A 24,261-nucleotide genomic window follows, 5' to 3' on the forward strand; every position below is an offset into this window, starting at 1 on the left:
ACAGTTTAAAATTCAGAAAAGGCAGACCGAGGCATTGATTCAGAAGGGGATAGAACAATTTGAAAGTAAACTAGCGGGGAACTTAAAAACTGTCTGTAAAAGTTTCTGTAGGTATATAAAGACAAAAACATTAATAAAAACTAATGTAGGCCCCTAAAAGACAGAAACGGGTGAACTCATAATAGTGAAATGGCTGAGGAACTAAATTCGTACTTTGCTTCTGTCTTCACAAAGGAAGACATGAATAATGTACCGGAAGTTCTGAGAAGCTCAAGTTTTAGTGAGGAGCTGAAGGAAATTAGTATTAACAAAGAAATGGTTTGGGGGAAATTAATAGACAGAGCTAAGTGATTCCACAACAACAAATCAGATCTAAGCTGGGCAGCACGTTAGCATAGTGGTTACAAAGAACAAAGAAACGTACAGCACAGGAACAGGCCCTTCGGCCCTCCAAGCCTGTGCCGACCATGCTGCCCGACTAAACTAAAATCTTCTACACTTCCTGGATACGTATCCCTCTATTCCCATCCAACATGTTAGCACAGTTGCTTCACAGCTCCAGGGTCCCGGCTTGGGCCACTGTCTGTGCGGAGTCTGCACGTTCTTCCTGTGTCTGCGTGAGTTTCTGCCGGGTGCTCCGGTTTCCTCCCACAGTCCAAAGATGTGCAGGTTAGGTGGATTGGCCATGCTAAATTGCCCTTAGTGTCCAAAGGGGTTGGGTGGGGTTACTGGGTTGCGGGGATGGGTTGGAGGTGTGGGCTTGAGTGGGGTGCTCTTTCCAGGGGCCGATGCGGACTCAATGGGCCGAATGGCCTCCTTCTGCACTGTAAATTCTATGATTCTATGATAGGCTATGTAGTCAAAAATAAAGAACAATACAGCACAGAAATAGGCCGTTCGGCCCTCCAAGCCTGCGCGACCATGGTACCTGTCTAAACTAAATCCGTCTGCACTTACGGAGTCCATATCCTTCCATTCCCAACCTATTCATATATTTGTCTAGATGCCTCTTAATGCCGCTATCGTACCTGCTCCCACCACCTCCCCAGGCAGCCCATTCCATATATTTACCACCCTCTGTGCAAAAAACCTGCCTCGCACATTTCCCACATACTTTAACCCTATGTCCCCTAGTACTTGACTCTCCTATCCTAGGAAAGAGCATCAGAGTATCCACTCTATCCATGCCACCCATAATCTTGTAGACCTCTATCAGGTTGCCTCTCAACCTCCATTTCAGTGAGAACAACCTGAGTTTATCTAACCTCTCCTCATAGCTAATGCCCTCCAACATCCTGGTAAACCGATTCTGCACCCTCTCCAAAGCATCCACATCCTTCTGGTAGTGTGGCAACCAGAATTGTACACAATATTCCAAATGTGGCCCAACTAAGGTCCTGTACAGCAGCAACATGACTTGCTAATTTTTATATTCAATGCCCCAACCGATGAAGGCCAGCATGCCGTATGCCTTCTTGACCACCTTATCCACATGCGTTGCCACTTTCAGTGATCGGTGGACATGTACGCCCAGATCTCTCTGCCTGTCAGTACTCGCAAGAGTTCTACCATTTACTGCGTAATTCCTACATGCATTGGACCTTCCAAAGTGCATTACCTCACTTTGTCCGGATTAATCTCCATCTGCCATTTCTCCGCCCAAGACTCCAACCAGTTTATGTCCTGCTGTATCCTCTGACAGTCCTCTTCGCTATCCGCAACTCCACCAATTTTTGTGTCTTCTGCAAACTTGCTAATCAGACCAGCTACATTTTTTTCCAAATCATTTATAAATACTACGAACAACAAAGGTCTCAGAACTTTGAGTGGCACGGTAGCACTGTGGTTAGCACATGTTGCTTCACAGCTCCAGGGTCCCAGGTTTGATTCCCGGCTTGGGTCCCTGTCTGTGTGATGTTTGCACTTTCTCCCCGTGTGTGCATGGGTTTCCTCCAGGTGCTCCGGTTTCTTCCCACAGTCCAAAGATGTGCAAGTTAGGTGGATTGGCCATGTTAAATTGCCCACAGTGTCCAAAAAGGTTAGATGGGGTTACTGGGTTACAGGGATAGGGTGGAGGTGTTGGCTTAGGTAGGGTTCTCTTTCCAAGGGCCGGGCAGACTCGATGGGCCGAATGGCCTTCTTCTGCACTGTAAATTCTATGAATCTATGAACTGATCCCTGTGGAACGCAGCTAGTCACAGCCTCCCATTCAGAAAAGCACCCTTCTACTGCTACCCTCTGTCTTCTGTGCCCAAGCCAGTTCTGTATCCAACTTGCCAGCTCTCCTCTGATCCCATATGACTGCATCTTTTGTACCAATCTACCATGATGTACCTTGTCAATGGCCTGCCACATCCAGCGGTGAATGGTGGTGGACAATTAAACAACTCACTGGAGGAGGAGGCTCCACAAATATCCCCATCCTCAATGATAGAGGGGCCCAGCACATATGTGCAAAAGACAAGGCTGAGGCATTCACAACAATCTTCTGCCAGAAGTGCCGAATGGATGATCCATCTCAGTCTCCTCTGGAAGTCCCCAGTATCACAGATGTCAGTCTTCAGCCAATATGACTCACTCCACGTGATATCAAGAAACGGCTCAAGGCACTGGATATTGCAAAGACTATGGGCCCTGTCAATATCCTAGCAATAGTACTGGTGACTTGTGCTCCAGAAATTGGCATGTGGCACAGTGGTTAGCTTTGCTGCCTATGGCTCTGAGGATCTGGATTCGAATCGTGGCCCTGGGTCACTGTCCCTGTGGAGTTTGCACATTCTCCCCGTGTCTGCGTGGGATTCACCCCCACAACCCAAAGATGTGCAGGTTAGGTGGATTGGCCACGCTAAATTGCCCCTTTATTGGGAAAAAAAATAATTGGGTGTAAAAAAAAAAAGAAATTGCCACAGCCCTAGCCAAGCTGTTCCAGTACAGCTATGACACTGGCATCTACTTAGCAATGTGGAAAATTGCCCAGGTGTGTCCTGTACAAGAAACAGGACAAATCCAACCCAGTCAATTACCACCCTATCAATCTACTCTCCATCATCAGCAAAGTGATGGAAGGAGTCATTAACAGTGCTATCAAGCAGCACTTACTCAGCAATAACCTGCTCACGGATGCTCAGTTTGGGTTCTGCCAGGTTACAGCCTTGGTTCAAACATGGACAAAAGAGCTGAATGCCAGAAGTGAGGTGCGAGTGACTGCCCTTGACATCAAGGCAGCATTTGACCGAATATGGCATCAAGGAGCCCTAGCTAAACTGGAGTCAATGGGAATCAGGGAGGAAACTCTGCGCTGGTTGGAGTCATATCTGGCACAAAGGAAGATGGATGTGGCGGTGGGAAGTCAATCATCTCAGCTCCAGAATGTCACTGCAGGAGTTCCTCAGGGTAGTGTCCGAGGACCAACCATCTTAAGCTGCTTCATCAATGACCCCCTTCCACCATAAAGTCAGAAGTGGGGATGTTTGCAGAAGACTGCACAATATTCAGCACCATTCGCGACTCCTCAGATAATGAAGCAGTCCATGTCCAATTACAGAAAGACCTGCACAATATCCAGGCTTGGGCTGACAAGTGGCAAGTTACGTTCGCACCAGGCAATGACCATCTCCTACACGATAGAATGTAGCCACTGCTCCTTGACATTCAATGGCATTGCCATTGCTGAATTCCCGACAATCAACATCCTTGGAGTTACCATTAATCAGACACTGAACTGGACCAGCCATATTAATCATGTGGCTGCCAGGGCAGGTCAAAGGCAAGGAATCCTACTGTTAATAACTCATCTCCTGACCCCCCCAAAGCTTGTTCAACATTTATAAGGCACAAGTCAGGAGTGGAATGGAATACTCTCGACTTGCCTGGATGAGTGCAGCTCCAACAATACTCAAGAAGCTCAACACCATCTAGAATAAAGCAGCCTGCTTTATTGCTCCCAATGCCACCACCAACGAACAATGGCAGCCATATGTACCATTTACAAGATGCACTGCAATAACTCACCAAGGTTCCTCAGACAGCACCTTCTAAACCCACAACCACTACCATCTGGAAGGACAAGAGCAGCAGATACCTGGGAATCTCACCATCTGGCGGGTCCCTTCCAAGTCACTCACCACCCTGTCTTGGAAATATATCACCATTTCCTTCACTGTCACTGGAGCAACATCGTGGAACTCCCACCCTACCAGCACAGTGGGTGTACCTACACCTCAAGGGCTGCAGTGGTTCAAGATGTGATGTGGAGATGCCGACATTGTACTGGGGTGGGCACAGTAAGAAGACTTACAATACCAGGTTAAAGTCCAACAGGTTTATTTGGAACCACGAGCTTTCGGAGTGTAGCACCTTCATCATGAATTCTCTGAAGATGTAACGAGTAGAGTTGACCAGGGAGAACCGGTTGGTGTCGTTTATTTAGACTTTCAGAAGGAGACAAGGTCTCACATAGCAGATTACTGTGTAAAGTTAAAGCGCATAGGATTACAGGCCCTATCTGTGTGCACTGACTTGGGGCACTATCTGTGTATATTGACATGGGGACTTATCTGTGTGTACTAACACGGGGTCATATCAGTGTGCACTGACACCAATGCCGTATCTGTGTGTACTGACACGGACCCTTTCTGTGTGTACTGACACGGACCCTATCTGTGTGTACTGTCGTGGACCCTATCTGTGTGTACTGTCACGGACCCTATCTGTGTGTACTGTCACGGACCCTATCTGTGTGTACTGTCACGGACCCTATCTGTGTGTACTGTCACGGACCCTATCTGTGTGTACTGTCACGGACCCTATCTGTGTGTACTGACACGAGGCCCTATCTGTGTGTACTGACACGGACCCTATCTGTGTGTACTGTCGTGGACCCTATCTGGTGTACTTACACGGACCCTATCTGTGTGTACTGTCACGAGGCCCTATCTGTGTGTACTGACACGGACCCTATCTGTGTGTACTGTCACGGACCCTATCTGTGTGTACTGACACGGACCCTATCTGTGTGTACTGTCACGGACCCTATCTGTGTGTACTGTCGTGGACCCTATCTGGTGTACTGACACGGACCCTATCTGTGTGTACTGTCACGGACCCTATCTGTGTGTACTGTCGTGGACCCTATCTGGTGTACTGACACGGACCCTATCTGCGTGTACTGTCACGGACCCTATCTGTGTGTACTGTCGTGGACCCTATCTGGTGTACTAACACGGACCCTATCTGTGTGTACTGTCACGGACCCTATCTGTGTGTACTGACACGGACTCTATCTGTGTGTACTGACACGAGGCCCTATCTGTGTGTACAGTCGTGGACCCTATTTGTGTGTACTGACACGGACCCTATCTGTGTGTACTGTCACGGACCCTATCTGTGTGTACTGACACGAGGCCCTATCTCTATGAAGCAGGAGTTCCCAAGTCACCAAGGATGAGCAGATTTTTCAGATGGGCAGGAGCAAGACGTCAACCAACGCCTCTGAAGGGACAGTCGGAACGGTTTCGAGGTAGGGGAATATTATTCATCATTTACATGCCGTCTTAGATTTATAATAATTAACAAACCCAATAATCATTTAATGGCAAGCAAACACGGAGTTATTAATGATGTTAACATGGAATGAAGCAGAATTTGAGCAAAATACCCTGTTGATAAAGCCAGCAGATATTGCCCAGATCTAATTGCCCTCAAGAAGGTGGTGTTGAGTCGCATTCTTGAACCGCTGTTGTTAATAAGAACATAAGAACTAGGAGCAGGAGTAGGCCATCTGGCCCCTTGAGCCTACTCCACCATTCAATGGATCATGGCTGATCTTTTGTGGACTCAGCTCCACTTTCCGGCCCGAACACCAGAACCCTTAATCCCTTTATTCTTCAAAAAACTATCTATCTTTATCTTAAAATCATTTAATGAAGGAGCCTCTACTGCTTCACTGGGCAAGGAATTCCATAGATTCACAACCCTTTGGGTGAAGAAGTTCCTCCTAAACTCAGTCCTAAATCTACTTCCATTTATTTTGAGGCTATGCCCCCGAGTTCTGCTTTCACCCGCCAGTGGAAACAACCTGCCCGCATCTATCCTATCTATTCCCTTCATAATCTTATATGTTTCTATAAGATCCCCCCTCATCCTTCTAAATTCCAACGAGTACAGTCCCAGTCTACTCAACCTCTCCTCGTAATCCAACCCCTTCAGCTCTGGGATTAACCTAGTGAATCTCCTCTGCACACCCTCCAGTGCCAGTACGTCCTTTCTCAAGTAAGGAGACCAAAACTGAACACAATACTCCAGGTGTGGCCTCACTAACACCTTATACAATTGCAGCATAACCTCCCTAGTCTTAAATTCCATCCCTCCAGCAATGAAGGACAAAATTCCATTTGCCTTCTTAATCACCTGTTGCACCTGTAAACCAACTTTTTGCAACTCATGCACTAGCACATCCAGGTCTCTCTGCACAGCAGCATGTTTTAATATTTTATCATTTAAATAATAATCCCTTTTGCTGTTATTTCTACCAAAATGGATAACCTCACATTTGTCAACATTGTATTCCATCTGCCAGACCCTAGCCCATTCACTTAGCCTATCCAAATCCCTCTGCAGACTTCCAGTATCCTCTGCACTTTTTGCTTTACCACTCATCTTAGTGTCGTCTGCAAACTTGAACACATTGCCCTTGGTCCCCAACTCCAAATCATCTATGTAAATTGTGAACAGTTGTGGGCCCAACACTGATCCCTGAGGGACACCACTAGCTACTGATTGCCAACGAGAGAAACACCCTTTAATCCCCACTCTTTGCTTTCTATTAATTAACTAATCCTTTATCCATGCTACTACTTTCCCCTTAATGCCATGCATCTTTATCGTATGCAGCAACATTTTGTGTGGCCTTGTCAAAGGCTTTCTGGAAATCCAGATATACCACATCCATTGGCTCCCCGTTATCTACAGCACTGTTAATGTCGTCAAAACATTCCACTAAATTAGTTAGGCAAGACCTGCCCTTTATGAACCCATGCTGCGTCTGCCCAATGGGACAATTTCTATCCAGATGCCTCGCTATTTCTTCCTTGATGATAGATCCAGCATCTTCCCTACTACCGAAGTTAAGCTCACTGGCCTATAATTACCTGTTTTCTGCCTACCTCCTTTTTTGAACAGCAGTGTCACGTTTGCTAATTTCCAATCCGTCGGGACCACCCCAGAGTCTAGTGAATTTTGGTAAATTATCACTATATATGGGGTACATACCCCCACCGTGCATTTCAGGATGGAATTCCAGGAATTTGACTCGGTGGCAGTGAAGGAATGGAGATATAAGTCCGAGTCGAGTTGGTGAGTGTATTAAGGCCATTAGACATAGGAGCAGAATTAGGCCACTCGGTCCATCGAGTCTGCTCCACCATTCAATCATGGCTGATATTTTTCTCATCCCCATTCTCCTGGATTCTCCCCATAACCCCTGATCCCCTCATTGAGTCTGCTCCACCATTCAATCATGGCTGATATTTTTCTCATCCCCATTCTCCTGGATTCTCCCCATAACCCCTGATCCCCTCATTAATCAAGAACCTATCTCTCTGTCTTAAAGACACTCAGTGATTTGACCTCCACAGCTTGGAGGGAACTTGCAGGTGGTGGTGTTCCCATATTCCTCCTGCCTTTATTCTTCTAGATGCTGGATGTTGTGGTTTTGGAAGGTGTCTTTGTGAGTTGCTTCAGTGAATCTTGTAGGTGGTACACACTGCTGCCACTGGGCATCGGTGCAAGAGGGAGTGAATAGTTTAAGGTGGTGGTTGCTGTGCTGACTGCTTTGTTCTGGATGGTTTCCAGTTTTTTGAGTGTTGTGGGAGCTGCACTAATCCAGACCCAAATGGAGAATATTCTACAAAACTCCTGGCGAGTTGTCGATTGTGGACAGACTTTGGGGAGTCAGGGAGTGAGCAGGTTTTTGTTGCATAAGTAGTTCTTAGCATCACTGTTCACCCCTTTCACCACTCTGCTGATCATTGAGGTTAGACTGATGGGGCAGTACTTGACCAGATTGGAAATGTCCTGAACAACATTCCACACCAACCCTTTGAGCCTGCTCTGCCATTTATTATGATCATGGCTGATCATCCAACTCATAACCCGATCCCGCCCTCCCTGATATCCTTTGATCCCCATCGCCCCAAGTGCTATATCTAATTGCTTCTTGAAAACATTGTCTTGTAGCTAGGTAAGGGTCACAGCTAGCTCCAGAGCACAAATATTCAACAGTACTACATCGTGGGTGTTGTCAGCTTTTGCTGAATCCAGTGAATTTTTTTTTGGTATCACATATCACATGTTTCTTGGTATCACAGAATTGTTACAGTGCAGAAGGAGGCCAGTTGGCCCATTGTGTCTGCACTTGCTCTCCAAACCAGCATCGTGGCTTAGTGTCATTCCCCTGTCTTTTCCCCGTACCCCTGCATATTGTTTCTATTCAAGGAATCATCTAATTCCCTCTTCAATATCTCAATTGAACATGCCTCCACCATACTTCCAGACAATGCATTCCAGACCCCAACCACTCATATGTAGAAACAATTCTCACATCATATTTGCCTCTTTTGAAAATCACCTCAACTCTGTGTCCTCTTGTTTTATGAAGTCACCAGGAGTCCACACTGGATTGTATCAAAGAATCGTAAGTTTATTTACAAAGCTATAATACACAGCTCCCAATAGATCCCAATCTGGTCTTAATGACACCCTGTGTGAGTGCACGGTCAATTAGTCACAGAACCATACAGCAAAGAAATGGCAGAGGAGTGTCCTTCCTTCGGATATTGAAGTTGTTGCTGATTGTTAACCACTGGTTAAATTGCCAACAAAGATCTTCTGGCAGTAGCATTCAGTCAGAACCCCAGGCTGTAGAGATTCCTCTGGGTGAATCACTTTAACTCTTATTACACTGAACCTTCACTCAAAGGAACAGCCTCAGGCCTGTGTAATTCCTATTTGTTTCCAACCCCACCAGAATGACAAACAGCCATTCTGAGATAAGGACAGAGTTCCCCACATGAGAGTTTAAAAGGGCTTTCACACAACTGATTCCGCCTGCAACTTGTGGTTGGACTGAAATTCCTTGCAGTTCAATCTGACTTTAGAGAGACAAAAGGGTCTTCATCTTGGATCTTCAGACAGAAACTATCAGGTGAGAGAGAGAGATTAGGGCTATGGCCCTCCAGCTTTGGATCGATAACTGAACTAAAACCTGGTTCCCCCAAGAAACATTAGAGAATGATCAGCACCAATCAGCATAGATTATCAGCTAAGAGCCCGGCAATATAAACAGCCAAGTCCATCAAGATGTATCGTCACTGATATCAGACCAAACAGCACATTCTGCTGGAGGTTCATTTTTAAAAAATTAAATGAGATGTCCATCTTAAGGCATATGTCCCATTAACTTTCCAGGTCCAAAATTCAATCTGGATAAGTGTGAGGTGATGGACTTGCGCAGGACAAACAAGGCAAGGGAATACATGATAAACGGCAGAAACCAGAGAAGCACCAAGGATCATAGAGACTTTGGTATGCATGTATACTGATCTCTTAAGGTAGCAGAGCTGGTAGATATAGTGGTTAAGAAGGTATATCGTATTCTTGCCTTTATTAGCCGAGGCATAGAGTTTAAGAGCAGGGAGGTTATGCTGGGACCATGTAAAATGTTGGTTAGGCCACAGCTGAAGGATTGTATGCAGTTCTGGAATCCACATTATAAGAGGAGTGTGATAGCACTGGATAGGGTGTGGAGGAGATTTGCCAGGATGATGCCTGCTCTGGAGAGTGTTATTTATGAAGAGAGATTAGACAGACTTGCATGGTTTTCCTTGGAGCAGAGGAGACTATGGGGTGGGGGGGAGCGGGGGGGGGGGGGGGGGTTGAAACATGATTGATATGCATAAAATGATGAGGGGCATAGACAGGAAGAACCTTTTCCCCTTGGTGGAGGGATCAATGACCAGGGGGCATAGAATTAAGGGAAGGGGCAGGAAACTTAGAGGGAGGAAAACTTTTTTACCCAAAGATGGTGGAGGTTTGGGACTCGCTGCCTGAAAGTGTGGTGGAGGCAGAGACTCTCATATCATTTAAGAATTATTTAAATAGTGCGGCACGCGGCACAGTGGTTAGCACTGTTGCCTACGGCGCTGAGGACCCAGGTTAGAATCCCAACCCTGGGTCACTGCCCGTGTGGAGTCTGTACATTCTCCCCGTGTCTGCGTGAGTTTCGCCCCCACAACCGAAAGATGTGCCGGTTACGTGAATTGGCCACATTAAAATTGCCCCTTAATTGGAAAAAAAATAATTGGGCACTCTAAATTTAGATTAAAAAAGGAATGATTTAAATGTGCACTTATGATTGCAAGGTCTATAAAGATATGTTGGGAAATGGGATTAGAATGGTCAGATGGTTGTGCTTGGCTGGCGCAGACTCGATGGGCTGACAGGCCTTTTCTGCGCTGGATGACTCTATTACTATGACCTTCAGTCTTTCCTGATTGCCCAATGAATGTTCAATAGTATTTTGAGGATCTCCTGTAACTAAAATATGCGTAGGATTGTCAATGCTGAGAGAAGAATTGGGTTCACCTTGAACAATTAGACTCTTTACAACCCCTTCAGCTTTACATCCTCTCTTGAACTTCACATGGCTGCCTTCAGTAACAAGTGCAGCTGAGGGTTTAATCCTTTCCAAGTTGGTTGACTTCATATGCACCATTCCTCGCATGATAACTTTTTTCTCCTCATTGGAGATTTCGTAATAACATCCTTTTCCTCCAATTATTAATATGAACTGACATGATTGGTACTTTCCAATTTTCAATTTTGCACCTCTACTTTGAAAATCAGAGCATGGTACATTCTTGGCTCTTTAGTTTTTGCCAACATCTGTGGTTGCAGAACCATTTCAGGGTTCTCCATCGAGCTTCCCTTTAACCCTCAAAAGGGATTGATTGCCAATTACTTCACCTCCCTTACTATCTGCTTGAATTACCTTGAAGAGGCACTGCAAAAGGATGTGGGTGAACCAGCCGCTCACTTGGTATCCCTTCACAGTCTTTACTGTCCTCATCCTGAATAACTGACGCCATGCTGTCATATATACTTTCCATCAAAGCAAGCCTGCTCTGGGAAATTTTTTCACCTGAAAGGAATAGCAATGGGTTGACTGCAAGAGGTGGGAGCAAATTACCTTTAGAAAAGTCCAATTCACTTTCTTCTTCCGGATTGCTGTCTCCTTTACTAGCTTTGGAAGAATTGCTTGCCAATTGTTCACAATCAATTTGGGATGGGGCTACTTGATGACAACTGTTTATCATCACTTCATAATCAGAACCAAAATCAAAATCAAAACTCTCCTCCTCCCTGCCACCACTCTTTTAACAACTGTTTACCATTACCTCATAAGTAGAACCAAAATCGAAGTCAAGACCCTCGTCCGACTCTTCATCCTTATGGTCACCTTCAGTCTGAGAAGATGAGGAACTCAGAGAGCGTTTATTAAGGCAAAAGGATTAAAACTGGAAGATGCAATTGAAATGTGTGGAGCGAATGAAATATCCAAAAATCAGTATTCAGAAATATTGATTCAGGAAAAGGGCACGAAAACGCACCTTGGGGCCGACTGTGTTGGATCTGTGGCGCAGTTGAGAAACAAGCGCGTTTCAGACAGCAACCATATTGCGCATGTGCATAGTCGATCTGCACATGCGCACTTCAACAAACTACGCAATTTAGACGAAGACCATTCTGCGCATGCACGCAACCAATTTGTGCTATGACGAAAGCAACGTCCTGACGTGTGGATGTTGTGGACACGCCCACCCACATAAAAAATGCCCAGCACATGGAAAGATTTGCTCAAATGTAACAAACTGAATCACTTTGTTGTTCAATGCTGAACTGAATTAAAAGGGACACACTTTAAAACTTCAAATTTAATGAAGAAACATATGAATGTTCAGAGTGTTAATAAAAGTGCAGAAACCTCCAAAATTGATAACCCTAATGTTAATATAGATGCTTATTGTCCTGAAGATTCTTTCTTTGTGGGAATTGTGGAGAAATACCAGACAACTGTAAAGAACACTTCCTATCCACAGATACTGTATCCCATACAATCGATTAACACGGAATCTGAATGGAAAACTACATTACAAGTCAATGGTTCCGAGATTGTGTTCAGATTGGACACTGGAGCATCTGCAAATTTAATCAATACTTTTGATTTATCACAACTTGTCATAGTCCTAAGATTCAGAAAACTGACTGCTAGTTATGTGACGACAATGGTAACACGATTACTTCTTTAGGGTCATGCTATCTCTTCGTGACAAACAACGACACTGTGATATCCTTGCAGTTCGAGATTGTTGAATCCAAATGATCTTCAGGAATAGGTGTACAAGCCTGTCAAGACTTACACCTTGTGAAACGAATCTACAGCACAGACAAATCTTCTACCTGTGCAGGAAGATATTGAAAGCATCTGACTAAATTTCCTCAGGTATTTGAAGGTTTGGGTACTCTTCCTTTCCAATACAAAATTCAACTGAAAGCGAATGTTAAACCAGTGGCACACCCTCCAAGAAGAGTTCCTTCACCGTTACGTGACCGTCTCAAGCAAGAATACATGCAGCACTAGAATACATGCAGCACCTTGGAATCCCTTCCAAGATCACAGAACCGACAGATTGGGTCAGCTCGATGGTGTGAGTTAAAAACCCAATGGTGACCTCAGGATTTGATTTGATCCGAAGGATCTGAATATGAACATTAGACGTGAACATTATCCAATACCGAAATGTGAAGAAATAATGAGTGAGATGGCTAATACAAAGATATTCTCTAAACTAGATGCTTCCAGAGATTTTTGGCAAATGCAACTGGATGACACAAGCAAAAAATTGTATACATTCAACCACCATTTGGTGATTACTGTTTGAACAGAATGCCATTTGGCATAATCTCAGCATCTGAGATATTCCATTGTGGCATGGAACAGATGACAGAAGGAGTAGGGGTGGTGGGGGGGTGTGGAGCGGGGGTGAGGGGCTGCTGAGGCTGTGGGGGTAGTGTGAAGGTGGTGTGGGTGTGGGGGTGAGGGTGGTGTGAGGGTGGTGTTGGGGTGGGGTGATGCACGTGTCACGGGGAACGGCAACTCGGCAGGGTCTCACTTCTACTGCTTCCCTTTGCCTTCTGTGCCCAAACCAGTTCTGTATCCATCTTGCAACCTCTCCTCTGATCCCCTTTTGTACCGGTCTGCCAATAGGCACCTTGTCAAAGACTTTACTGAAGTCCATGTGAACAACATCCACCACCCTCCACTCATCAATCATCTTTGTCACCTCCTCAAAAAACTCGATCAAGATCGTGTGGCACAACCTCCACTTCTCAAAACCATGCTGTCTATCGCTTATGAGTCCATTTGTTGCCAAATGGGTGTAAATCCTGTCCCTGAGAATTCTCTCCAATAATTTACCTACTACCGACGTGGGGCTCACTGGCCTATAGTTTCCTGGATTATCCCTACTACCTTTCTTAAACAGCGGTACCACATTAGCTATTCTCCAGTCCTCTGGGATATCACCTGCAGCCAATGAGGATACAAAATTGTCACTCAAGGCACCAGCAATTTCCTCCATTGCTTCCCTCAGTATTCTGGGGTAAATCCCATCTGGCCCAGGAGACTTATCTACCTTAATGTCTTTTAAAATACCCAATACCACCTCCTTTATGATGTCAACATAATCCAGACTATGCACACACCCTACCCAAGAGTCATCTTCCGCAAAGTGAATTTCTTTGGTGAACAGTGATGCAAATTACTCATTTAGTACCTCGCCCATTTCCTCTGGCTCAACACATAGATTCCCCTTATTGTCCTTAAGTGGTCCAATCTTTTCCTTGGCCACCCTCTTACTTTTTACATATGAATAAAGAGCTTTGGGATTCACCTTAATACTACTTGCCAACGACTTTTCATGACGCTTCCGAGCCCTCCCTATTTCCCGCTTAAGTACCTTCCTACTTTCTTTATACTGCTCAAGGGTTTTGACTGGCCCCACCCATCTAGATCGTACAAAAGCCATCTTTTCCTTTTTGACCAGGTTCACAATATCCCTCGTTATCCAAGGCTACCTAAATTTCCCATACTTTTCCTTATCAGGAACGTAACTTTCCTGAATCCTAATCAAATGTCGCTTGAAAGACTCCCACATGTCCGATGTTGATTTACCCTCCACCAGTCGCACCCAATCCAAATTCTTCAATTCCTGTCTAATACATACATACAAACAAGATAGGAGGAGGAGGAGGAGGCCTTTTGGCCCTTCGAGCCTGCTCCACCATTCATCATGATCATGGCTGATCATCCAACTCAATAGCCTAATCCTGCTTTCTCCCCTTAGCCTTTGATTCCATTCTCCCCAAGTGCTATATCTAGCCGCCTCTTGAATATATTTAAAGTTTTAGCATCAACTACTTCCTGTGGTAATTAATTCCACAGACCCACCACTCTTTGTGTGAAGAAATGTCTCCTTATATCTGTCCGAAATGGTTTACCCTGAGTCCTGTTGCTATAGTTACTCAGCATAAATATGGCAGTCAATAAAGTTGCCCTTCCTTTGTCTAGATATTGATATTATATTGCTTTCAGAGTCGCCAGGTATCAAATGATATCACCACAAGGTTCAACCGGATATCGATCAAAGACCCAACAACCAGTTAGTTAGTTCAAGTTCAATAATACTTTATTTACACACAAGATTAACTTATACATGCAACATAAACACTATGAGCTGAACTACACCTAACACTATGACAACCTGTACTTAACTTCAGGCACCCGACTTAGGTCAGAGGAACAGTGGGCTTTGTTCGAATCTGGATCTGCTGGGTCTGGAGAAGTAACTGCTGTTCAGCTGGGCTCATCCGTCTGGTAGCGAGCGTTGAATTTGGATTTGTTTCTGGTCGTGGTGCTGCAATTGGAGATGGACGTTGCCGGAGTGCCAGGTGCAAAAGAGATCGAACACATGGCAGTGTCTCTCTTTATTCTTGGGGGGTTTCACGCTCTTTTGGGCGGTCCTTAGGTTTGGACCCAATTGCCTTCCGGGTGCGGCTATGCAGAGCTAGGTCGCATATTCGGCAGCTCCTGCTTGGAACGGACCTTTGGGCTCTTTTACAGGGCCCCCACGGCATTTGTTTGACATTTCCCGGTGTGGGAAGAAGGCTGCAATATTCCCCCGACAGTGTCCCCCAGGAAGGGTATGTCTCTGGGTTGCCAGATACGGCATAAACAGTAAACGATTTGGCTGCAACTGCAGGATAAACAGGGCCTCTTCCAGCATGCAGGCGGGGGAAGGGCAAGCTTAAAGCTGCAAGCTGACCTGAGGGCCTGTATCAAAGGTGAATTCCAGCAGCAGAGGGAACAACTGTGAAAAGACCTCATCAAGGCCACTGAAGAGACTTCCGGTTGCGGTGATGCCTAGCTAGCCGCACGCTTCGGCGGCTCCAGCTCCGACGGACCTTCAGGCTCTTTTAAGAGCCCCAACGGGGAATTTTTCGACGACGCAACCTGGTGTGGGGTGTGTGAGAAGGGAGTCCCCCCCAAACGAAGGAGGAAAAAAACGGCGGCGGCGGCTGCAGCACGAGGAATCGTCGACCAAAGGGTCAGAAAGAGAGTACAAGATGGCGGCGGAGAAAGCGCAGGCGACATGGGGGCCTGAGCAGGATGAAATTGTGAGACGGTGCGTGGAGCTGCTGAAGAGGGAGGTGCTGACCCCGTTGCTACAGGCAATTGAGGGGCTCAAGGAGACATTAAAGACCCAGGAGACAGAGCTCCGCGTGGTGGAGCAGAAGGTGACAGATATTGAGGACGAGATCCTGGGCCTGGCGGTTAAGACACAGACGCACGAGGCACTTCATAAAAAGTGTACTGAAAGGATCGAAGCCGTAGAAAATGGAGCGCGAAGGAAGAACCTTCGGATACTGGGTCTCCCTGAGGGTGTGGAAGGAGTGGACTGTGGAGCATATGCAAGTACGATGCTGAGCTCACTGATGGGTGCTGAGGCCCCTATGGGCCCCTTGGAGGTGGAGTGGGCAAATCGGATTCCGGCGAGAAGACCAAAAGCGGGAGAACCACCCAGGGCGATAATCGTGCGATTTTACCGCCTTAAGGATAGAGAAGAGGTCCTGAGATGGGCTTAAAAAGGTGCGGAGTAGCAGATGGGAGAATGCAGTGGTACGGGTATACCAGGATTGGAGTGCGGAGGTGGCGAGAACGAGGGCGAGCTTCAACCGAGCCAAAGAGGTGTTGCATAAAAGGAAGGTGAAGTTCGGGATGCTGCAGCCGGCAAGACTATGGGTCACGTATCAGGAGAGACACCATTATTTCGAGACGGCGGAGGAAGCATGGACCTTCATCAAAGAAGAGAAATTGGATCGGAACTGAGGGACTGATGCTGCAGGAAATGTTATTGTTAATGTTATGGTTGAAGTTAATTGAGAAGTAAATTGGGAAGGGGGGAGACATTGGGGAAATGTGGGCGCCGGTGAGGGGGGAAAGACGGGACATAGTTGGAGAAAGGGGAGGGGGAGGGGAAAGGGAGCTGCGCCATAAGAGACGGGTCAGGTAAAGGGATGTTCCCGCGCCAGAAAGAATAAGGCGGGAAGACAGGCGCAAGGCGGATGGGAGTTCCCCACACGGGGGGGTCGAGGAGTGAGCAGGAGTAGCCGGGGTCAGTTGAAGTCAGCTGACTTACAGAAGTAATATGGGGGGAGCAATCATGCTAGAAAGAGATCTAGTGGGGCGGGGGGGAGGGAGGGGGGGGACAACTGGGTTGCTGCTGCGGAAATCCAAAAGGAAATGGCTAAAGAGTGGGTGGGCGGGGATGGTGTGCGACGCTGGGGGAGCGAGCGGGAGCGCGGAGGCGGGATATGGGACTGGCCTAGAGAAGGTAATGGCTAGTCGACACGGGAGGGGGGCAGGTAGCCCCCTAGTGAGGCTGATCACGTGGAACGTGAGAGGCCTGAACGGACCGATAAAAAGGGCCCGAGTGCTCGCGCATTTGAAAGGACTAAGGGCAGACGTGGTTATGCTCCAAGAGACGCACCTAAAGGTGCGGACCAAGTTAGGCTAAGGAAAGGATGGGTGGGACAGGTGTTCCACTCAGGACTGGACGCAAAGAATAGAGGGGTGCCCATTTTGGTGGGGAAACGGGTAGCATTTGAAGCAAAGAACATCGTAGCAGATAGCGGAGGTAGATATGTAATGGTGAGTGGCAGGCTGGAGGGAATGGAGGTCGTGTTGGTTAATGTGTATGCCCCAAACTGGGACGATGCGGGATTTATGAGACGGATGCTGGGGTGTATACCGGATCTGGAGGTAGGAAACTTGATTTTAGGAGGGGACTTTAATACGGTGCTGGACCCGGGGCTAGATAGATCCAGCTCAAGGACCGGAAGAAGGCCGGCAGCGGCCAAGGTACTTAAGGGGTTTATGGACCAAATGGGGGGAGTGGATCCATGGCGATTTCTTAGACCTAGGGCTAGGGAGTTTTCCTTCTTCTCCCATGTCCATAAAGTGTACTCCTGGATAGATTTTTTTGTTTTGGGAAGGTCGTTGATCTCTAGGGTGGAAGAAGCTGAGTACTCAGCCATAGCGGTTTCGGATCATGCCCCACATTGGGTGGACCTGGAATTAGGAGAGGAAAGGGAGCAGAGAACACTCTGGCGATTAGATGTGGGTCTGATGGCGGATGAGGGAGTGTGTGCAAGAGTGCGGGGGTGTATTGAGAGATACCTGGAGGTCAATGACGACGGCGAGGTCCCTGTGGGAGTGGTATGGGAAGCACTAAAAGCGGTGGTCAGAGGAGAGCTGATCTCCATTGGGGCCCACAAAAGGAAAACAGAGGCCAAGGAAAGGGAAAGATTACTGGGGGAGATTTTAAGGGTGGATAGGGAATTTGCAGAGACCCCGGAGGAGGAATTGTACAGGGAGAGGAGACGACTCCAGACGGAATTTGACCTTCTGACCACCAGAAAGGCGGAGGTACTGTGGAGGAAGGCACAGGGGAGGAGGTATGAATATGGGGAAAAGGCTAGTCGCCTGTTGGCTCATCAATTGCAAAAGAGGGCAGCAGCGAGGGAGATAGGAGGAATTAGAGACGAAAGGGGAGACACGGTGCGAAGGGCAGGAAAGATAAATGAGGTGTTCAAGACCTTCTATGAGGAACTGTATAGGTCTCAACCCCCAGAGGGAGAGGAGGGGATGCGGCAGTTCCTGGACCAATTGAGGTTCCCGAAAGTGGAGGAGTGGGGGGTGGTAGGCCTGGGGGCACCGATTGGGGTGGACGAGGTTATTAAGGGACTGGGAAGCATGCAAGCAGGGAAGGCCCCAGGACCAGACGGGTTCCCGGTGGAGTATTACAGAAAATATGTGGACTTGTTGGCCCCGTTGATGGTGAGGACGTTCAATGAGGCCAGGAAAGGGGGGACTCTACCCCCGACGGTGTCGGAGGCGACGATATCGTTAATTTTGAAGAGGGATAAAGATCCGTTGCAGTGCGGGTCCTATAGACCCATTTCATTATTGAACGTGGACGCCAAATTGTTGGCAAAGGTACTGACATCGAGGATAGAGGACTGTGTCCCGGGGGTGGTGCACGAAGACCAGACAGGGTTCGTAAAAGGGAGACAACTGAATGTTAACGTGCGACGACTATTAGGGGTGATAATGATGCCCCCAGTGGAGGGGGAGGCAGAGATAGTGGCGGCAATGGACGCAGAGAAGGCATTTGATAGGGTGGAGTGGGAGTATTTATGGGAAGTGTTAAGGAGGTTTGGGTTTGGGAACGGGTTTATTAGCTGGGTTAGACTTCTTTATGGGGCTCCAACGGCAAGCGTAGTTACAGGTCGACATAGATCGGAGTATTTCCGACTATATAGGGGAACAAGACAGGGATGCCCGCTGTCTCCATTGTTGTTCGCGTTGGCAATTGAACCTCTGGCCATGGCGTTGAGAGACTCCAGGAAATGGAGAGGGGTGATTAGAGGGGGAGAAGAACACCGAGTCTCGTTATACGCGGATGACCTATTGTTATACGTGTCGGACCCAGCGGGGGGGATGATAGAGGTTATGCGAATTTTGAGGGGGTTCGGGGATTTCTCGGGGTATAGGCTAAACATGGGGAAGAGTGAATTATTTGTGATACATCCAGGGGACCAGAGTAGAGAGATAGAAGGCTTGCCTCTAAGGAAAGTGGAAAGAAACTTCCGATACCTGGGGATTCAGATCGCTAGGAGCTGGGGAACCTTGCACAGACTTAATCTGACACGGTTGGTAGAACAAATGGAGGAGGACTTCAAGAGGTGGGACATGCAGCCTCTATCGCTGGCGGGCAGGGTGCAAGCAATTAAGATGATGGTCCTCCCGAGGTTCTTATTTGTATTTCAATGTCTCCCTACACTAATCACCAAGACCTTTTTAAATAAAATAGACAGGAGCATCACGAGCTTCGTGTGGGCAGGGAAAGTTCCGAGAGTAAGGAGGGGGTTCCTTCAGCGTAGTAGGGACAGAGGAGGATTGGCACTACCGAACTTGGGCGATTACTATTGGGCCGCCAATGTGGCAATTGTCATGATATTCAAACACACACATCATGATGGACACACTAACAGGCAAATCAGAGCACACAACACCACAACCAATCACAGACAAGAACACCAACCACATAAAAAGCACGAGCACGACACCTGGAGGTCAGTAGGTCTGGGGAGAAGGAAACAAGAAAGAGCTGTTGAAACACCACAAGCAGGGAGCCCCCCACGTGCAGAGTGCAAAGACCAAGTTGTAAATAGTGAGTTTAAATAAAGAAGCGTTGTACCATATGCAACTGTGTTGGCTCTTCTGTGTGTCAGAACACCCAACACCACATGGTACAGGAGTGGATCGATACCTGCCTACCAACCTGCCATTCTGGACATGGACCACACCGGCAAACCGCAGCCGATGCAAGTCACGGGGAACCTAGGCACCAACTGGAAGCTCTACAGGCAGCGATTTGACCTGTACATCCGTGCCACCGAAAAACAGAATGTCTCGGATGATTCGAAGATTGCAATGCTCCTCTTCTACGCAGGCCCCCACCCAAACGATGTCTTTAATTCACTGGTGTTCGAGGAAGGCGAAAACCAGGCCAAATATGACACGGTCATCCTCAAAATGGACCAGCACTTTCAAACTGAAGTAAACGAAACTTTCGAAAGATACATCTTTCAGCAACGCCTGCAAGGTAAGGAGGAGCTTTTTCAACCCTTTTTGACGCACCTCCGGATTCTAGCGCAGTCCTGCGGTTACGGCACCACCACAGAGTCCATGATCAGGGACCAGATTGTTTTTGGCGTTGCCTCTAGTGGCCTACGCCAGCAGCTTCTTAAAATAAAGAGCCTCACCTTAGCGTCTGCTGTGGAAGCCTGTGTCCTCCATGAAAATGCTGCCTGCCGTTTTGCCCGATTTCAGGCGTCCGAGTTGGCACGGAGGGGGTCCCCAGCCGTCGAATCGGCAAGCCAGGCCGCCCACGACGTTGAACGCATCCAGGCCGTCGATTTCTTCCCGCCCCACGGCCCGGACGACAGCGGCCGCTTCCCGCGCTTTTCGCGGTCTCCCGCGCAGGTGCGCGCCAAGAATAACGGCCACAACGAGGGACGCACTGCGCAGGCGCGCCCACCGCAAGATCGCACTGCGCATGCGCAGTGGCGCAACGAACGTCGTGACGTCATGACGTGCAGCAAGTGTGGAGGTCTACACTTAAAAGGGCAATGTCCTGCAAAATACCGACAGTGCAACAGATGTGCCATGATAGGCCACTACGCAGCCCGCTGTCGTGCGGCTCAACCCATGGATCCGGCGCATCCTCGACAACCTCGCACACGAGTCAGGACCGTCCAGCCCACGCATCACGACTTCCAGTTAAGTGATGCAGATGACCAGGATGACTTCCGAGTTGCCGTCATTGATGTCAACAAGGTCAATGCCATCAATCCAGACGATGAGTGGTGTGCCACCCTGACGGTCAACCGATCGCGCGTCGCCTTCCGTCTGGACACCGGCGCATCCGCCAACCTGATTGCTTACTCTGCAGTCCAGGCCATGAAGGTCAAACCACCCATCACACCATCCCGGCTTAAGATGGTTGACTATAACGGGAACGTTATCCCGTCCGTAGGATCTTGCCAGCTACAGGTGACTCACAAGAGGTACACGGCCACACTCCCCTTCGAAGTTGTGGGCTCATCAAAGGACTCGTTACTGGGCGCACAAGCGTGTAAGGTCCTTCACCTGGTACAGCGCATCATGTCTCTCTCTCCAGATGAGATATCCGACTTCCCGGATGCTGAGTTCCACGCGAATCTCCATTCCCTCCTCGCTCACAACCAGGAGGTTTTTGAAGGCATGGGGACATTGCCACACACGTACAAGATTCGACTCAGACCGGACGCCATCCCTGTCGTTCACGCACCTCGCAGGGTTCCTGCGCCTCTCAAAGACCGCCTCAAGGCACAACTGCAGATTCTTCAGGACCAAGGGGTCCTATCCAAGGTCACGGAGCCCACGCCATGGGTCAGCTCCATGGTCTGTGTAAAGAAGCCCTCTGGCGAGCTCCGTATATGTATAGATCCAAAAGATCTGAACAACAACATCATGCGGGAACACTATCCCATCCCGAAACGAGAAGACCTCACCAGCGAGATGGCGCGAGCCAACATATTCACTAAATTGGATGCGTCCAAAGGATTCTGGCAGATCAAACTGGACCCGGCCAGCCGAAGACTATGCACATTCAACACCCCTTTTGGCAGATTCTGCTACAACCGGATGCCATTCGGCATCATTTCGGCATCTGAAGTATTCCACCGCATTATGGAGCAGATGATGGAAGGCATCGAAGGGGTACGTGTATATGTGGACGATATCATCATTTGGTCCACCACTCCGCAGGAACACATGCATCGTCTTCGACGTGTCTTCACCCGCATACGGCAAAATGGCCTGCGTCTCAACCGTGCGAAGTGTGCTTTCGGCCAGACGGAGCTGAAATTCCTCGGGGACCACATCTCAAGGTCCGGGGTCCGTCCCGATGCAGACAAGGTTAGCGCCATCACAGCCATGCCACGACCGGCTGACAAGAAGGCTGTCTTAAGATTCCTGGGCATGGTCAACTTCCTTGGGAAGTTCATTCCCAACCTGGCTTCTCATACAACAAACATGCGCCATCTCATAAAAAAATCGACGGAATTCAACTGGCACCAGTCGCATCAGCGGGAATGGGAGGAGCTCAAGCACAAACTGGTCACGGCACCAGTGCTGGCCTTCTTTGACACGACACACACACACTCTTAGATGCACTCACGTCACGATCATATTTATTACCACGTAGGCACATATCTTTGTAAAAAGGGGGGATGTCATGATATTCAAACACACACATCATGATGGACACACTAACAGGCAAATCAGAGCACACAACACCACAACCAATCACAGACAAGAACACCAACCACATAAAAAGCACGAGCACGACACCTGGAGGTCAGTAGGTCTGGGGAGAAGGAAACAAGAAAGAGCTGTTGAAACACCACAAGCAGGGAGCCCCCCACGTGCAGAGTGCAAAGACCAAGTTGTAAATAGTGAGTTTAAATAAAGAAGCGTTGTACCATATGCAACTGTGTTGGCTCTTCTGTGTGTCAGAACACCCAACACCACAGCAATGATATGTAAATGGATGATGGAGGGTGAGGGAGCGGCGTGGAAAAGATTGGAGAGAAAGTCCTGTAAAGGGACGAGTTTAGAGGCGCTGGTGACGGCGCCGCTACCGATCTCACCTAAAAGGTTTACCACGAACCCGGTGGTGGCGGCAACATTGAATATCTGGGGACAGTGGAGGCAACAGAGAGGGGTGCGGGGAGCCCTGGTGGGGTCCCCAATCAGGAACAACCATAGGTTCGCCCCAGGAAGAATGGATGGAGGATTTCAGAGCTGGTACCAGTTGGGAATTAGGAGGGTGGGAGATTTATTTATAGATGGGACTTTTGCGAGCTTGGGAGCATTGGAGGAAAAGTATAAGTTGCCCCGGGGAAATTTCTTGAGATATATGCAGGTGAGGGCGTTTACTAGACAACAGGTGAGGGAATTTCCGTTGCTCCCGACACAGGGGATACAGGACAGGGTGCTTTCAGGGGTGTGGGTCGGAGAGGGCAAGGTGTCAGAAATTTACCGAGAGATAAGGGAAGAGGGGGAGGAGTCGGTGGGCGAACTAAAAGGAAAGTGGGAAGAAGAACTAGGGGAGGAGGTAGAGGAGGGTATGTGGGCTGATGCCCTAAGCAGGGTAAATTCCTCTTCCTCATGCGCCAGGCTTAGCCTGATTCAATTTAAGGTGCTACGTAGAGCACACATAACGGGAGCAAGATTGAGCAGGTTCTTTGGAGTGGAGGACAAATGTGGGAGGTGTGGCGGGAGCCCGGCAAACCACGCACATATGTTTTGGGCGTGCCCGGCACTGGAAGGGTATTGGAAGGGAGTGACGGGAGTGATTTCGCGGGTGGTGAAGGCCCGGGTCAAACCAGGCTGGGGGTTAGCTCTATTTGGAGTTGCGGAAGAGCCGGGAGTGCAGGAGGCGAAAGAGGCCGACGTTGTGGCCTTTGCGTCCCTAGTAGCCCGGCGCAGGATCCTACTCATGTGGAAGGAGGCCAAACCCCCCGGACTGGAGGCCTGGGTAAATGATATGGCGGGGTTCATTAAACTGGAGCAGATAAAGTTTGCCCTGAGAGGATCGGCTCAAGGATTCACCAGGCGGTGGCAGCCATTTCTCGACTACCTAGGGGAACGTTAGAGGGAAGACAGATGACCAGCAGCAGCAACCCAGGGGGAAGGGGGGGGAGGGGGGAGGGGGGGGGGGTTTAGTTTAGTTTAGGTCAAAGATAAAGGGGTTTTGTTACTTGTGTATTGTTAAAAATTTCTGTATTGTTATTGTTGCGTTTGCTTTGTAAGAGGGGAAAAATTGTTGTTTGGGGAAAAAATTTCAATAAAACATATTTAAAAAAAAAGATTTGGACCCAATTAATTGGCCAGTTCTCGATCACTGCCTTCGATCTGAGCAAATAAAGGGGCGGGTGCCTTGATGACTGGGCGTGTCCAAAGCGGTCATTGAC

The 24,261-nt window shown here is 48.2% G+C and overlaps 1 protein-coding gene across 1 annotated transcript in view; it reads left to right on the plus strand.

The window, feature by feature from the left end:
- tespa1 (thymocyte expressed, positive selection associated 1) overlaps positions 1–24,261 on the plus strand; it is a 298,936-nt gene that overhangs the window by 242,455 nt on the left and 32,220 nt on the right. Inside the window, exon 8 of the mRNA XM_072486878.1 lies at positions 5,423–5,518. Coding sequence (XP_072342979.1) covers positions 5,423–5,518 — 96 coding nt within the window. The remainder of the gene's footprint in view (positions 1–5,422; positions 5,519–24,261) is intronic.

The sequence above is a fragment of the Scyliorhinus torazame genome, chromosome 21 (assembly GCF_047496885.1).
Source record: "Scyliorhinus torazame isolate Kashiwa2021f chromosome 21, sScyTor2.1, whole genome shotgun sequence".
NCBI lineage: Eukaryota > Metazoa > Chordata > Chondrichthyes > Carcharhiniformes > Scyliorhinidae > Scyliorhinus > Scyliorhinus torazame.